The following is a 17,828-nucleotide window of genomic DNA, read 5'->3' on the forward strand; positions in this document are numbered from 1 at the left end:
AGTAAATCAAGATAAATAAACTTCTGCAAGGTTTTCCAACTTCACTAAATATATAATTGCAGAGCCGAATAGCCAACCAACTTTACAAATAGTTGACAAATTGTGCCAGTGACCAAATGGAACCTTGAGCTGATCCTATTTCTGTTAATTGCTCGCGCCCTCTAACCTGAGGCTTAATCCTTGCGCGCGCCCTCTAACTCAAGGCCTCTGATTCGCGCGCCCCCACTTCTGATCCTTGCGCGCTCTTGCACAAATCTGTGCCAGTTGTCTGGTCAGTCCAGTCCAATGCGTGTACCCTGGAATAACTGGGTTGTGAGGGGGGCTGTGGGCTCAGGTTGAGAGCGCGCTTTAGCTGCTCGTGCCACAAGAGATTTGGAAAGAAGCGATAGCGAAAAAGCGGCAATATGTTTCAATCTCGTTATTATTTCCCCCTCTATTTTTTTCCCACTAATGTTAACTTTGTATCGAAACGAATGATGACATGGACTTTGCATGATGAGGAAGGCATTTAATAACGGATGTCAACAGCATTTTGCGCACAGGTTAAACACCGCGGAAGGGATGCACTTGCTGCCACTTTTTTGACGAATGTCAATTTAGCATTGCTTATTTGTTGGAAAACTATATTTCATTGTGATACGGCGTTCAGTTGCATGCAATGGCATTGACATAATTGTTGTCAGTATTTGTTTGTAGGCTTCATTATTTGAACCGCCTGACAAACATCCACGTCATTGATGTAGGACAAGAGGACTGATGAATCGGAGCATTGCTTGATCCATTCTTGAAAACAGTTCCTTCTGGACATGATCTGGGGATGGGTAGATAAGATAGGTTATTAGACAACCATTACCGGGTTTATGTAGATCGGCTCGGTCTACAGTTAACATAGAATAATTCGGCTATACCACAGGCTACTAGTAAAAGCCTCAACCATGTATGCTGGACGGAAAAGAAGAAAACCGGTGCAAAAAGGGTACGTGAGAGTTTTTTTGAACATTGCATTAGCTTGAATAATGAACTAAAATGGCCCACCAAAAAGTTGTTATTCTTTTTTATTATTATTATAATATATGAGTCAACGCGATATGACATGATAGTCACTCACGATCCATCCAAATAGCATGTATATATCTTCAATATTCTTTGGTGCAGACAGATGTGGATATATATATATATATATTATAAGCAGTTTGTTTATCCTATGTAGTATATTGTGTCAGGATAATGATGCATAATGTCTTGAATAAAAATAACTCAACACATAATTTGACTCATGATCATGATGAGGTCAAATGGTTGAAGTGATGTTCAATTCAAATGGAGAGAGATGATTCAATATGATGATTCAATTTGATTCGATTTGAATCTTAACGAACCCATGCCAGTGCTCCGGGCACAGGTGCAAGGCGCGTAGGCTCGTGCTCATCATTCTCAGGCCTTAGGTATTTATTTTCGTTTCAGTATTTTTCATAGTTCAATGTGCCCTTATTGTATCGTGTGAAACGAAAAGTACTTGTAACTTGACTATTCATATTTTTTCACACTGTATTTCAAATGTTATTATTGCTTATCTATAACTGGTTAAAAAAAATAAGCTAAAAAGGAGAAAATAATAATTAAACTTATAAGAAAATGATTATAATAATATTGTTATTATTATTGCTATTAGTATTATTATTGATATGATGATTATTTATTATTAAACGTATAGTATTATTATTAATACCAATATTTAATTATATGATTTATCATTCAGCATCGAAGTGAAAGACCAAAAGTGAGTACTGAGTGGCAATAGGTCCACTGTTTACCTTCTTATCAACATTGAGAGAATTAGCTTACTGGCTTCATAATTTCCTCTGTGATTCCCTAATAAACCCCATGTCTCTTCTCCTGCTCAGAGAGAAACAGACAGCTCCGTCTGAAGGGACCAAGTCTAACCCATCAAAGCGCCACCGGGACCGTCTGAACTCTGAGTTAGACCGTCTGGCCAGTCTACTGCCCTTCCCAGAAGAGGTCACCTCCAGCTTGGATAAACTCTCTATCTTACGGCTCAGCGTGAGCTACCTGAGGACCAAGAACTTCTTCTCAGGTGATTGTGTGTGTGTGTGTGTGTGTGTGTGTGTGTGTGTGTGTGTGTGTGTGTGTGTGTGTGTGTGCGTGTGCGTGTGTGTGTGTGTGTGTGTTGGCTGCAGGTAACTGTGTGGAGGTTATAAGCTTAGGATATGCACTGTAGGGACATACAGTGGGGCAAAAAAGTATTTAGTCAGCCACCAATTGTGCAAGTTCTCCCACTTAAAAAGATGAGAGAGGCCTGTAATTTTCATCATGGGTACACTTCAACTATGACAGACAATATGAGGGGAAAAAACACAGACTTTCAACTCCCTCCAAAGATTTTCTATAGGGTTGAGATCTGGAGACTGGCTCGGCCACTCCAGGACCTTGAAATGCTTTTTACGAAGCCACTCCTTCGTTGCCCGGGAGGTGTGTTTAGGATCATTGTCATGTTGAAAGAACCAGCCACGTTTCATCTTCAGTGCCCTTGCTGATGGAAGGAGGTTTTCACTCAAAATCTCACGATACATGGCCCCATTCATTCTTTCCTTTACACGGATCAGTCGTCATGGTCCCTTTGCAGTAGGTATGGTGTTCTTTGGATGCAACTCAGCATTCTTTGTCCTCCAAACACGACGATTTGAGTTTTTACCAAAAAGTTATATTTTGGTTTCATCTGACCATATGACATTTTCTTCTCAAGAAACACCACATACGTGATGTGAAGACAATCCTGAACTACTGGAATAAGCTAATCAATGACATACAAAAACACATGTTTATACACTTTCAATATGGGGTTTTCTATGCCAGAATCCCAACCTTTTCCGCCCTTCCTGTTTTAGGATGATGCTGCTCTGCAGGCGCTGAGTTCTGGAGGTGGTGATGGGTCATGCATAATTAAAAGAAATTGAGCTTAAATCATTTATAAAACAGAGGGAGGAAAATGTTTGTTTTAGACAGTCAATTTTAAAATGGCCGTTGAGGTGAGTCGAATGGAAACAGTGGGCATGACCCAACTCTGCCGTGGGTAAGAGCTGTATTGCAGATGCTGCATGGGGAATGGAAAGTGCATAGCTGGGGAGGAGAGGAGAGGAGGGAAGGGGCAGGGTTGAGATTGCTTATGGGACTATCTTCAAGGCACACCGGAACAAAGCTCAAATATTGTGGCGATGTTTCACCTCAATCACTTCTGGACCTTACTACCCAATGTGTATGGTTTTAAGAGAAATCATCTGAATAAATGAATAACATCGCGTAGGTTCCCTCCGTCTATTTGGAAAGGGAAGGGAGATTGGAGGTTTGCGTTTGGATCAGCGTGCGCCTGTGGAGACAATAACAGGTTTAATATTGGAGAGGACTCCACTAGGAGTTGTTTTAATTAAAATACCAGGAGCAGAGACTCCCAGGACAGGTAGAGAGATTAACCAAGGAGAAGTCCCTTCCTTCCCTCCCATCCACCACACTGCTTAACATAAACACTTAGGAGAGGAAGAAAGAGGGGAGAAGGATAGGGGAGAGAATGAAAGGAGGGGAGAGGAACCAAAAGGGCTGAATGCAATGAAGTATGATGGCTCCTCCTGAGTCCTCTATTACTGTTTTCCTGGCATCAACAATGTGATCATGTGTGAACATGCCCCGTCTCTCTGTAAGGCCCTTTGGATAGAAGTCGCTGCTCAATGACTTATATGATACATTATGTTACACCATACATCAACAATTGATTAAGTGCAATTGGAAGAAACTGTGTTTCATGAAATTGATTGAATACTGAATATTTTATAGCTGCGTTATGTCGGCGGCAATGTAAATGAACTTAAACAATGTAACACTTGAAGGAAAAATACAAATCTGATCACATTTTTTGAATAAATCATGGCTAGCTACAATAAAGCCTAGTTACAGAAAATTGCTGTGGGTTGCATTCGAAATTGCATTCGATGGCACCGTTTTGCACCATTTCACCCAAACTGCTGTACCAGTGTACCACTATAGATAAGGGTACAACATGCGTATGACACTCGTGTGTAGTCTTTGCAGTGAACCCTTTTTTATGTGAAAATAGTACAAATGCTATTTGATGCGCAGGGATTAGAAGAGTTATGTTGTGTTTTACAGGCTTTTAGTGAAGAGCTTGTGTGGGTTTTAAATGGAAGTTTAGCATAGCTCTTTAGATTCAACTGGCAACTAATAGTTCATCACAGCATTTTTGTGCTGCGCAGTCGGATGGCTTGGGATTCTGGGTATTGGAATGTGACGTGGCTTTGATTTGATAGGTTTTGACCAATGGGGGCTTGACTGAGGTACAGTAGCCTCGTACTGTACATCATTTAACATTGTTAGATCGTTAGTTCCGTGGTTGTCCACTTTGCCCTGGGTCTGACAGAGACTGTTAATGAGTCTGAGCATTGGAGATATTCAGAGTGGCTTTGGAGCGCACAATAGGGCAATCTTTACAGGGTTTTGTCACAGAGAAGGAGTGATCATGAGAGAGAGAGAGGGAGAGAGGGATAAGGAGAGGGATAGGGAGTGGGAAAGACAGGAAGGGTGGATGTGGGGGTATGGGTCACATAAGGGTGGAAACAGTTAAGCCAGACCGTAAAGCCTGACTTATTTGAGTTTTTTTGGTCATGTTTTTGCTTATGTCGTGGTAATAGTCTCGTGTGGCTCAGTTGGTGGAGCATGGCACTAGCAACGTCAGAGTTGTGGGTTCGATTCCCACGGGGGCGACCATTATGAAAATGTATGCACTCTCTACTTTAAGTCCCTCTGGAGAAGTGGGTCTGATAAATGACTCACATGTCAATGTTAAACTGTTACATGACTCAGCTGAACTGTTTCCAGATGTGCAGCTTAGTGTCGACATTCATTCATATGGTGACAATTAAATATGGTGTAAAGACCAGTTTACAAAGAAATGTTCACACACTAAGGGCTTTATTGTCTCATCTGCCGCTAAGGAGGCGCAAGTGTCAAACGCACGTCAGTTTGCAATTTCGTCGTCGCTGGCACACTGGCATTTTCCAGCCATAACGCGAGGTTCGGCAATTTGCCTGTCTTAACATCGGCTCCCTTGGGCTGAGGTGGTAGGGTTGGCAATATTTGAGTTGTTTCCTTGAAAACAATAGTTTTCTCCCAATTTAATTGAATTTGATTAAAAACCCAAACATAGCCAACCCTCCCCTTAAATCAAGACTGGTTTAAACAAATTCGCATAGGTGCCTATTTTTTATCCTGGCCATTAGCCAACTAGCCTAAGTGTCAAATCAAATCATATTGTATTGGTCACATACATATGGTTATCAGATGTTATTGTGAGTGTAGCGAAATGCTTGTGCTTCTAGTTCCGACAGTGCAGCAATATCTAACAAGTAATATCTAACAATTCCACAACAAATACCTAATACACACACATCTAAGTAAAGGAATGGAATAAGAATATATACAGTGCCTTGCGAAAGTATTCGGCCCCCTTGAACTTTGCGACCTTTTGCCACATTTCAGCCTTCAAACATAAAGATATAAAACTGTATTTTTTTGTGAAGAATCAACAACAAATGGGACACAATCATGAAGTGGAACTTGCCCTTTTTGTTGGCCTTTTATCTGGGTACTGGGAAGAGCTTCTGCATGTTTCCCTTCTGCTGCCACATGACAGTATGCAGGACCGACGCCAGCTTCAAAAAGATGGAAAACGTTGGTTAACACATTTAGGGTGGAGAACAGGAGATCTGATTATAAACTGATCGTTTACTCAAAATCAACCATAATGTCATTGTTTGTTCACCATTGGTAAACTTGATAAACTGTGTTGATAAGTTTTAACCAGTATAAAACTCTGCAGTCGTTCCGTTTCAATTTGCCCACCTGCTTCTGGGTTTTGTTAACATACCGTTTGATTTAGATAAAGTGTATTCCGTCTTTTCGATGTCTCTCTCCAACTCGCGGAGATGAGGTGATGATGGTGTTGGTGTATTTTCTGGTTGCCTCGTGCCGTTACACCAACCCGGTCACCCCCGCCTGTGGCCGTTACACCAACCCGGTCACCCCCCGCCTGTGCCTGCCCCCTCTCTAAGCTCTGTTTAATTGAGTGTATCTGTCACGCCCTGACCTTAGAGATCCTTATTTATTCTCTATGTTTGGTTTGGTCAGGGTGTGACTCGGGTGGGAAAATCTATGTCTTCTATTTCTTTGTTGTTTTTCCGAGTGTGGTTCCCAATCAGAGGCAGCTGTCTATCGTTGATAGCTTACGGCACAGCCTTGGATTTGTGTCGCGTTACAAACGATAGCTAAACCTCAGTGGCCGGAGTAGAGTAGATCTGTTGTCTAGATCTGGTGGGTTTTTGCCTCAGATCACCTTGTCTTCTTTACATCCATGGTTCGATTGATTTGAATGAGTCTCAACCATGACGGTTCCAGATCACATTGGTAAATGAACTCCCAGTGATTTTGCATGAGACCCCTTCTCTTCTCACATGGAGAGAGAAGGGGACCCTGTGCTAACGATCTTATGACTGGTCCATGATGAATTGACTAGAGCCAATGGAGAAGTGATGGATGAGGACTTTGTGGACCACACAGAGCCAGAGAACAAGACAGAGGTTTGTCTGGAACTGGTTGAAAAGCAAAAACCAAGTGGGTGGCTAGAGAGCAAAAACGAACAAAGAACCCCGTTATAGAAAGTTCAATTCCAGGTCTTGGACATTAAAGAAATATAGCTTTTATAAGTGTAACATTGTTAAAGAGTTCTCACAACTGAGACACAAAATAAAGTGTCGCTTTTGTTTTCAATGTCTTACTATCAACATATTGTCATTACATCGAGCTGAAAAGGTGCATTTGAGGATAAAAGTATTTTGGAGTAAAAACAACAGGGTTAATCCACTTAAAGAGGGTTTATACTCCTTTGAAAAGGAAAATAAGAAGGGGGGGGTGGAAAACCCCCCAGCAGCACAACAGAATCAAACCTTGTGGACACAAAAGGGCCAGTCTTGTGCTGCTATGTCAAGGTAGCCAGACAGGAATACATTGGTCTTAAAAGGTCACTTTGGTGTGATTACCGGAGTGTACCTTCCCATCAACTGACCTATTTTCTCATGGTTCAACCTACTGTAGTGCCCAGTGCTATTAGAGAGAGATAATGAGATTCAGTAGATAAAGAAGAAACTGAACAAATAGTCTCTCTCTCTCTCTCTCTCTCTCTCTCTCTCTCTCTCTCTCTCTCTCTCTCTCTCTCTCTCTCTCTCTCTCTCTCTCTCTCTCTCTCTCTCTCTCTCTCTCTCTCTCTCTCTCTCTCTCTCTCTCTCTCTCTCTCTCTCTCTCTCTCTCTCTCTCTCTCTCTCTCTCTCTCTCTCTCTCTCTCTCTCTCTCTCTCCAAATTCCTGCTCTTTACCTTACACCATCAGTCTGTCAACAAGCTTTTCTTAATTCCTGGAAAAACTGATCCCGTAGTGTGTGTGTGTGTGTGTGTGTGTGTGTGTGTGTGTGTGTGTGTGTGTGTGTGTGTGTGTGTGTGTGTGTGTGTGTGTGTGTGTGTGTGTGTGTGTGTGTGTGTGTGTGTGTGTGTACAAAGCACTGTCATTATGTTCCATCAATGAACCCCCTCACACACACAGACACACACCATGCTCCAGCCAGCCACAGGCCTCCATATTTTCACAACAACAGCCATGTTTATTTTGGCTAAGCCCGACCCTAGTGCCCCATCCCTCCCCAGTGTGATTGTGTGTTTGCGTACGTGTGTGTGTGTTGAACTGATCACAGCCCTGGTCACTTATTAGACTGAAGCTTCCATACAGATCAGTCAAACTGTCTTATGAGGAGTAGAGGAAAGCAGACCCCTGCCAACACAGCTTACAGTTCTCTTAATTGCTTTGGCAGCTTTCAGGTAAACTTTGAGCATGATGACAATTTTAGCCAGAGAGAGGCTTACTGTAGATTTGAAATGGAGACATGATGAGCTACGAGTTCCCTCCTCCTTCTCCCTCTCTCTCCTCCTGTTAGCACTAGTCACAGCTATCTCTCTCCCCTCTCTGTCTCTATCTCTCTCCTCCTGTTAGCACTAGTCACAGCTATCTCTCTCCCCTCTCTGTCTCTCTATCTCTCTCCTCCTGTTAGCACTAGTCACAGCTCTCTCTCTCTCCTCCTGTTAGCACTAGTCACAGCTCTCTCTCTCTCTCCTCCTGTTAGCACTAGTCACAGCTATCTCTCTCCCCTCTCTGTCTCTCTCTCTCTCTCCTCCTGTTAGCACTAGTCACAGCTATCAATTAATTTCAAGGGGCTTTATTGGCATGGGAAACATGTGTTAACATTGCTAAAGCAAGTGAGGTAGATAATATACAAAAGTGAAATAAACAATAAAAATGAACAGTAAACATTGCGCATACAGAAGTTTCAAAACAATAAAGACATTACAAATGTCATATTATACATTTGTAATGTCTTTGTTTTGAAACTTCTGTAGGTGTAATGTTTACTGTTCATTTGTATTGTTAATTTCACTTTATTTCACTTACAGTGTCGTAACAATGTACAAATGGTTAAAGTACACAGGGGAAAATAATATGGGTTGTATTTACAATGGTGTTTCTTCTTCACTGGCTGCCCTTTTCTTGTGGCAACAGTCTCTCTCTCTCTATCTCTCTCCTCCTGTTAGCATTAGTCACAGCTATCTCTCTCCCCTCTCTGTCTCTCTCTGTCTGTCTGTCTCTCTCTCTCTCTCTCTCTCTCTCTCTCTCTCTCTCTCTCTCTCTCTCTCTCTCTCTCTCTCTCTCTCTCTCTCTCTCCTCCTGTTAACACTAGTCACAGCTACATCTCTATCTCTCTCCCCTCTCTCTCTCTCTCTCTCTCTCTCTCTCTCTCCTCCTGTTAGCACTAGTCACAGCTACCTCTCTGTCTCTCTCCCCTCCTTGTCTCTCTCCCTCTGCCATGACTTGTGAGACAGTAGAATAACTATAGACAGTGTTGGGACAAAGACTCTCTTATCTGAGCAGGAACCCGTCCCAGCCACGGTACCCACTATTAAGGCCAGGGAATCGTCCATCATTGTGTGTCAGTCACACATTTTTCTGCTTTAAGTGGCCATTAGCGCTCATTAAAATCTGATGGAGTGGGGACTGTTCCAGTGCTCTGCTGCCGAGCTGTCACAAGGCATTGCAGTCTCCTGATAGCTATCCACTACTCTACTCGCTCCAATAAAGACTAAAGGGAAAACAGTCTCCACAAAATGAAATGGAGAGGGAATGTGCTGTGACAAAAGCGTCATGCTACTGAAATGAAATCTTACCGTTGTTTAAAAAAAAAAAGCTGTAATATGACATTTTGTGACATTAATTTGGCCTAGCGTGTTCTTTTGACCGCTTATGATCCGAGTTTTGTTCACGTAATGTTTTTTTATTTTTTAAATTTGGTCATCATGACTGGAAGCAGGAGCTTTATTGCCTGTGGTTTGTGTTGGTTTTCAGCTGAGATGCTGCTGACTTAATTGTTGGACCAATTCACATTTGACATGCAGTCTCCTTCTAAAAGCTCCTTCTCCAGAGCAATGCCAGGCCACCGAAGATCCTTCTAAACCCGGATCCCAGATTCAAGTCAAGTCAAGTTTATTTGTCATATCCACAGGATACACATGGTGTACACACGGTACAATGAAATGGAGGTTCACCTCTCAATAATGTGATCACAAGAATATAAAATGTAAAAAGTAATAAAGTATACGCCTTTCTTTCTATATAAGGAAAGGAAGGCATTCAACAATTTACACGTGTGTCAGGAAGGGGGATATTGAGAGCAAAGTGTTTAAATTGTGCAGTTTAGCATTAATAAATAGATGTCTTAATAGCAGCAGTCGCGATGTGTGTGTAGCCTGTGTGTGTGTGTGTGTGTGTGTGTGTGTGTGTGTGTGTGTGTGTGTGTGTGTGTGTGTGTGTGTGTGTGTGTGTGTGTGTGTGTGTGTGTGTGTGTGTGTGTGTGTGTGTGTGTGGCCTGTGTGTGCGTGTGTGTGTGTGTGTGTACACGTACCAGCAAAGCAAAGCGGTGGGAAGGAGAGCGAAGGCTGTACAAATCCACACTGACAGATCCACTACTACCTGGGACTTATTGGTCACGTCAATGTTTACATTGACAGATAGCTGCTTCTGGCAGACATGTAGTAGGGCCAAATAACGTACATCTCGATGTTTGTGCGTGTGTGTGTGTGTACATGTGTTGTGCATATGTGAGGCTGTGTGAGTGAGTTCATGTGTGCTACGGTGTGCAGAGTCAGCAAAAATGGTCAGTCCCGGATCAAGTGTTCAGCAGTCTGATGGCTTGTCCCTGACCCCATGCTCCGACGCCGTCTGCCAGGCAGTACAGGAGTGAACAGTCTGATGGCTTGTCCCTGACCCCATGCTCCGACGCCGTCTGCCAGGCAGTACAGGAGTGAACAGTCTGATGGCTTGTCCCTGACCCCATGCTCCTACGCCGTCTGCCAGGCAGTACAGGAGTGAACAGTCTGATGGCTTGTCCCTGACCCCATGCTCCGACGCCGTCTGCCAGGCAGTACAGGAGTGAACAGTCTGATGGCTTGTCCCTGACCCCATGCTCCAACGCCGTCTGCCAGGCAGTACAGGAGTGAACAGTCTGATGGCTTGTCCCTGACCCCATGCTCCGACGCCGTCTGCCAGGCAGTACAGGAGTGAACAGTCTGATGGCTTGTCCCTGACCTCATGCTCCGACGCCGTCTGCCAGGCAGTACAGGAGTGAACAGTCTGATGGCTTGCCCCTGACCCCATGCTCCGACGCCGTCTGCCAGGCAGTACAGGAGTGAACAGTCTGATGGCTTGTCCCTGACCCCATGCTCCGACGCCTTCTGCCAGGCAGTACAGGAGTGAACAGTCTGATGGCTTGTCCCTGACCCCATGCTCCGACGCCGTCTGCCAGGCAGTACAGGAGTGAACAGTCTGATGGCTTGTCCCTGACCCCATGCTCCGACGCCATCTGCCAGGCAGTACAGAAGTGAACGGTCTGATGGCTTGTCCCTGACCCCATGCTCCGACGCCGTCTGCCAGGCAGTACAGGAGTGAACAGTCTGATGGCTTGTCCCTGACCTCATGCTCCGACGCCGTCTGCCAGGCAGTACAGGAGTGAACAGTCTGATGGCTTGTCCCTGACCTCATGCTCCGACGCCGTCTGCCAGGCAGTACAGAAGTGAACAGTCTGATGGCTTGTCCCTGACCCCATGCTCCGACGCCGTCTGCCAGGCAGTACAGGAGTGAACAGTCTGATGGCTTGTCCCTGACCCCATGCTCCGACGCCGTCTGCCAGGCAGTACAGGAGTGAACAGTCTGATGGCTTGTCCCTGACCCCATGCTCCGACGCCGTCTGCCTGGCAGTACAGGAGTGAACAGTCTGATGGCTTGTCCCTGACCTCATGCTCCAACGCCGTCTGCCAGGCAGTACAGGAGTGAACAGTCTGATGGCTTGTCCCTGACCTCATGCTCCGACGCCGTCTGCCAGGCAGTACAGGAGTGAACAGTCTGATGGCTTGTCCCTGACCCCATGCTCCGACGCCGTCTGCCAGGCAGTACAGGAGTGAACAGTCTGATGGCTTGTCCCTGACCCCATGCTCCGACGCCGTCTGCCAGGCAGTACAGGAGTGAACAGTCTGATGGCTTGTCCCTGACCCCATGCTCCGACGCCGTCTGCCAGGCAGTACAGGAGTGAACAGTCTGATGGCTTGTCCCTGACCCCATGCTCCGACGCCGTCTGCCAGGCAGTACAGGAGTGAACAGTCTGATGGCTTGTCCCTGACCCCATGCTCCGACGCCGTCTGCCAGGCAGTACAGGAGTGAACAGTCTGATGGCTTGTCCCTGACCCCATGCTCCGACGCCGTCTGCCTGGCAGTACAGGAGTGAACAGTCTGATGGCTTGTCCCTGACCCCATGCTCCGACGCCGTCTGCCAGGCAGTACAGGAGTGAACAGTCTGATGGCTTGTCCCTGACCCCATGCTCCGACGCCGTCTGCCAGGCAGTACAGGAGTGAACAGTCTGATGGCTTGTCCCTGACCCCATGCTCCGACGCCGTCTGCCAGGCAGTACAGGAGTGAACAGTCTGATGGCTTGTCCCTGACCCCATGCTCCGACGCCGTCTGCCAGGCAGTACAGAAGTGAACAGTCTGATGGCTTGGCCCTGACCCCATGCTCCGACGCCGTCTGCCAGGCAGTACAGGAGTGAACAGTCTGATGGCTTGTCCCTGACCTCATGCTCCGACGCCGTCTGCCAGGCAGTACAGGAGTGAACAGTCTGATGGCTTGTCCCTGACCCCATGCTCCGACGCCGTCTGCCAGGCAGTACAGGAGTGAACAGTCTGATGGCTTGTCCCTGACCCCATGCTCCGACGCCGTCTGCCAGGCAGTACAGGAGTGAACAGTCTGATGGCTTGTCCCTGACCCCATGCTCCGACGCCGTCTGCCAGGCAGTACAGGAGTGAACAGTCTGATGGCTTGTCCCTGACCCCATGCTCCGACGCCGTCTGCCAGGCAGTACAGGAGTGAACAGTCTGATGGCTTGTCCCTGACCCCATGCTCCGACGCCGTCTGCCAGGCAGTACAGGAGTGAACAGTCTGATGGCTTGTCCCTGACCCCATGCTCCGACGCCGTCTGCCTGGCAGTACAGGAGTGAACAGTCTGATGGCTTGTCCCTGACCCCATGCTCCGACGCCGTCTGCCAGGCAGTACAGAAGTGAACAGTCTGATGGCTTGTCCCTGACCCCATGCTCCGACGCCGTCTGCCAGGCAGTACAGGAGTGAACAGTCTGTGGCTGGGGTGTGTGGGGTCCCTGATAATGTTGCGGGTCTTCCTCAGACAACCCGTTGAGTAGATGTCCGGTATGGATGGGGAACACGTCCCCAGTGATGGACACGTTTATGTGACTATTTCCCACCTGGTCCCTGTCACTTTCACTGTGTGTCTATCAGACCCTTTATTCCCCCTTCTGTTTACTGTGTTTACTCCCAGAAACATTTAATGCGCGGTCCACATGATCAATATTTCATTTCATTTCTGCTTTTCAACTATCGTATGGTGTAACCCGAACCCACGCGGTGTACTGTAGGCCTATGGAGCTTATGGAGTTGGCTGAAATTGATACATAGGCAGAACGGTGGTATGCTGTACATTGTTGGGAGTCATTGCTACAGGCAGTTACAGAGCATAAACAGCTTTATTTAATCAAGAGGCATATTGATGTTTGTCTTTTATAATTAGTGTGTAATGAAACCAGCAGACAAACAGGAGATCCATAAATTAGTCCGGTTAGTGCCCGGGCCTCTCTCTCCCAGCGGGGCCACCCCAAATGTGCCTGCCCTGCCCTCTCTGGCCACCCAATGGCGCGCGTGTGTGTGTGTGTGTGTGTGTGTGTGTGTGTGTGTGTGTGTGTGTGTGTGTGTGTGTGTGTGTGTGTGTGTGTGTGTGTGTGTGTGTGTGTGTGTGTGTGTGTGTGTGTGTGTGTGTGTGTGTGTGTGTGTGTGTGTTCACTCTCCTCTCTGCTACCCCATGAAACAGTGAGAACCCATGTCAGTGCTGCCAGTTGGCTAGCTACTGTATTGGCGCCCTGTAGGCAACATCAAACAGGATCAGGGCCACCATGCAGTGTGTGTGTATGTGTGTGTGTGTTGTTGCCCTGTAGGCTACATCATCCAGCGTCAGACACTCCTAGTGGAACTGGAATTGCCGATGCATCAGTTCTTGGAAGTGTTTTGTTGTTAAAGAGGAAGTGTTGTTTTTGACGAGTCGTGCACAGCGCTGAGGTTTGGCTCAGCTGGATTCAGAGCTGCTATTCCCTTACTCTACGGAGTGACATTTTACACATAAGAAAACACAGTTACAGTTGAATTCGGAAGTTTACATACACCTTAGCCAAATACATTTAAACTCAGTTTATTACAATTCCTGTCATTTAATCCTGGTAAAAAATCCCTGTTTTAGGTCAGTTAGAATCACCACTTTATTTTAAGAATGTGAAATGTCAGAATAATAGTTGAGAGAATTATATAAGGTGCCTTGCGAAAGTATTCCCCCTTAAGTTAATACTTTGTAGCGCCACCTTTTGCTGCGATTACAGCTGTAAGTCGCTTGGGGTATGTCTCTATCAGTTTTGCACATCGAGAGACTGAATTTGTTTCCCATTCCTCCTTGCAAAACAGCTCGAGCTCAGTGAGGTTGGATGGAGAGCATTTGTGAACAGCAGTTTTCAGTTCTTTCCACAGATTCTCGATTGGATTCAGGTCTGGACTTTGACTTGGCCATTCTAACACCTGGATATGATTATTTTTGAACCATTCCATTGTAGATTTTGCTTTATGTTTTGGATCATTGTCTTGTTGGAAGACAAATCTCCGTACCAGTCTCAGGTCTTTTGCAGACTCCATCAGGTTTTCTTCCAGAATGGTCCTGTATTTGGCTCCATCCATCTTCCCATCAATTTTAACCATCTTCCCTGTCCCTGCTGAAGAAAAGCAGGCCCAAACCATGATGCTGCCACCACCATGTTTGACAGTTGGGATGGTGTGTTCAGGGTGATGAGCTGTGTTGCTTTTACGCCAAACATAACGTTTTGCATTGTTGCCAAAAAGCTCAATTTTGGTTTCATCTGACCAGAGCACCTTCTTCCACATGTTTGGTGTGTCTCCCAGGTGGCTTGTGGCAAACTTTAAACAACACTTTTTATGGATATCTTTAAGAAATGGCTTTCTTCTTGCCACTCTTCCATAAAGGCCAGATTTGTGCAATATACGACTGATTGTTGTCCTATGGACAGAGTCTCCCACCTCAGCTGTAGATCTCTGCAGTTCATCCAGAGTGATCATGGACCTCTTGGCTGCATCTCTGATCAGTCTTCTCCTTGTATGAGCTGAAAGTTTAGAGGGACGGCCAGGTCTTGGTAGATTTGCAGTTGTCCGATACTCCTTCCATTTCAATATTATCGCTTGCACAGTGCTCCTTGGGATGTTTAAAGCTTGGGAAATCTTTTTGTATCCAAATCCGGCTTTAAACTTCTTCACAACAGTATCTCGGAACTGCCTGGTGTGTTCCTTGTTCTTCATGATGCTCTCTGCGCTTTTAAAGGACCTCTGAGACTATCACAGTGCAGGTGCATTTATACGGAGACTTGATTACACACAGGTGGATTGTATTTATCATCATTAGTCATTTAGGTCAACATTGGATCATTCAGAGATCCTCACTGAACTTCTGGAGAGAGTTGGCTGCACTGAAAGTAAAGGGGCTGAATAATTTTGCACGCCCAATTTTTCAGTTTTTGATCTGTTAAAAAAGTTTGAAATATCCAATAAATGTCGTTCCACTTCATGATTGTGTCCCACTTGTTGTTGATTCTTCACAAAAAAAATACCGTTTTATATCTTTATGTTTGAAGCCTGAAATGTGGCAAAAGGTCGCAAAGTTCAAGGGGGCCGAATACTTTCGCAAGGCACTGTATTTCAACATTTCTTTCTTTCATCACATTCCCAGTGGGTCAGAAGTTTACATACATTCAATTAGTATTTGTTAGCATTGTCTTTAAATTGTTTAACTTGGATCAAACGTTTCGGGTAGCCTTCCACAAGCTTCCCACAATAAATTGGGTGAATTTTGGCCAATTCCTCCTGACAGAGCTGGTGTAACGGAGTCAGGTTTGTAGGCCTCCTTGCGCGCACACGCTTTTTCAGTTCTGCCCACAAATTTTCAATAGGATTGAGGTCCGGGCTATGTGATGGCCACTCCAATAGCTTGACTTTGTTGTCCTTAAGCATAACGATGGTCATTGTGGCCAAACAGTTATATTGTAACGGTTCTCTTGTGGTGAAGGAGAGTCGGACCAAAATGCAGCGTGTAGATTGCGATCCATAATTTAATAAACAAACGTAACACGAATCTAAATACAAATACTACAAAAAACAAGAAACGTAACGAAAACCGAAACAGCCTATACTTGTGTACACTAACACATAGACAGGAATAAGGACACTAAGGACAATCACCCACGACAAACTCAAAGAATATGGCTGCCTAAATATGGTTCCCAATCAGAGACAACGATAAACACCTGCCTCTGATTGAGAACCACTCCAGACAGCCATAGACTTAGCTAGATCACCCCACTAGCTACAATCCCAATATATACACACCACATACAAAAACCCATGCCACACCCTGGCCTGACCCAATACATGAAGATAAACACAAAATACTTCGACCAGGGCGTGACATATATTTTTGTTTCATCAGACCAGAGGACATTTCTCCAAAAAGTACGATCTTTGTCCCCATGTGCAGTTGCAAACCGTAGTCTGGCTTTTTTATGGCGGTTTTGGAGCAGTGACCTCTTCCTTGCTGAGCAGCCTTTCAGGTTATGTCAATATAGGACACGTTTTACTGTGTATATAGATACTTTTGTACCTGTTTCCTCCAGCATCTTCACAAGGTCCTTTGCTGTTGTTTTGGGATTGATTAGCACTTTTCGCACCAAAGTACGTTAATCTCTAGGAGACAGAACACATCTCCTCCCTGAGCGGTATAACGGCTGCGTGGTCCCATGGTGTTTATACTTGTGTACTATTGTTTGTACAGATGAACGTGGTACCTTCAGGTGGTTGGGAATTGCTCCCAAGGATGAACCAGACTAGAGGAGGTATAAAAAAAAATCTGAGGTATTGACTGATTTCTTTTGATTTTCCCATGTTGTCAAGCAATGAGGCACTGGGTTTGAATGTAGGCCTTGAAATACATCCACAGTTAAACCTCCAATTGACCAAACTATGACAATCAGAAGCTTCTAAAGCCATGACATCATTTTCTGGTGAAATAATCTGTCAGTAAACAATTGTTGGAAAAATGACTTGTGTCATGCACAAAGTAGATGTCCTAACCGACTTTCCAAACTAAAGTTAAATGACTTAAATGTAAATGTAAATGTTAACAAGAAATGTGTGGAGGGGTCGAAAAATGAGTTTCAATGACTCCAACCTACGTTGTACGTCAACTTCCGGCTTCAACTGTATGTGTTCTAGTATTACAGTATGAACATGTACACTTAAGGCTCGTGTTCCAAACTGTACATTTCCATGTAGGTTACAAAAGCAGTTCTAACTTAACATGTCCTCAGCTCTGTCTTAACATTTCAGAATTCGCTTCCTTCTGTTACCCACATCAGGAAGAGAGACTCATGGTGTTGAGTTGCTAAGCAATGGGGGGCTGAAATCGCCCCCCCGGCTCACCCAAAATAGATTACCCCCCCATATCCAGCTATGGGGTGTAATTTGGGAGCTAGCCCTGAACAGACAGGGATTCATTGAGTCCAAGGAGGTTGAACGGTACAGCATGGCTATGTGCTTGGATCAGATAACCTTGGCAATGAGAGTCATCAGCAAACCACTGTAAGCCAATTCACAGCTCATTGCGGCATCAAAATGTATCCCAGGTATTTCAGGAAGAGGAAGGAGTCCTCTTAGCCAGCTACATAGTCCTCTCCAACTGTACTGTGTCATATGCACTTCTCGCCTGTCCTGATCGGATCAGCTGATTAAAGCCACATCCTGCGACAATAGTAGCATTGCTTGTTGTGACCATGATACAGTGGTACTGTGATCATGTTAGCCGTCTGTTGTTGCTGTGCAGCTGTCCTCACCCTCAGATGAACAAAGTGCTTTCAGACAGTCTTGAAGAGGAAGAGAACGTAATAGTATACTTTAATATCCCATTGGGAAATGCTTTGCAACAAGGGGATG

At 45.2% G+C, this 17,828-nt stretch overlaps 1 protein-coding gene across 2 annotated transcripts in view; it reads left to right on the plus strand.

Moving 5' to 3' along the window:
* The first annotated feature begins 305 nt into the window (after positions 1 to 305).
* Positions 306 to 17,828, plus strand: part of LOC118363709 (aryl hydrocarbon receptor-like) — an 84,242-nt gene continuing 66,719 nt past the window's right edge. The window contains exons 1-3 of one of the 2 annotated variants that reach the window (XM_052488527.1): positions 306 to 976; positions 1,760 to 1,780; positions 1,905 to 2,095. In XM_052488527.1, coding sequence (XP_052344487.1) covers positions 936 to 976; positions 1,760 to 1,780; positions 1,905 to 2,095 — 253 coding nt within the window. In that variant the 5' untranslated portion in view covers positions 306 to 935. The remainder of the gene's footprint in view (positions 977 to 1,759; positions 1,781 to 1,904; positions 2,096 to 17,828) is intronic. The other variant, XM_052488528.1, reaches the window with a different exon arrangement.

This window comes from Oncorhynchus keta, chromosome 30 (assembly GCF_023373465.1).
Source record: "Oncorhynchus keta strain PuntledgeMale-10-30-2019 chromosome 30, Oket_V2, whole genome shotgun sequence".
NCBI lineage: Eukaryota > Metazoa > Chordata > Actinopteri > Salmoniformes > Salmonidae > Oncorhynchus > Oncorhynchus keta.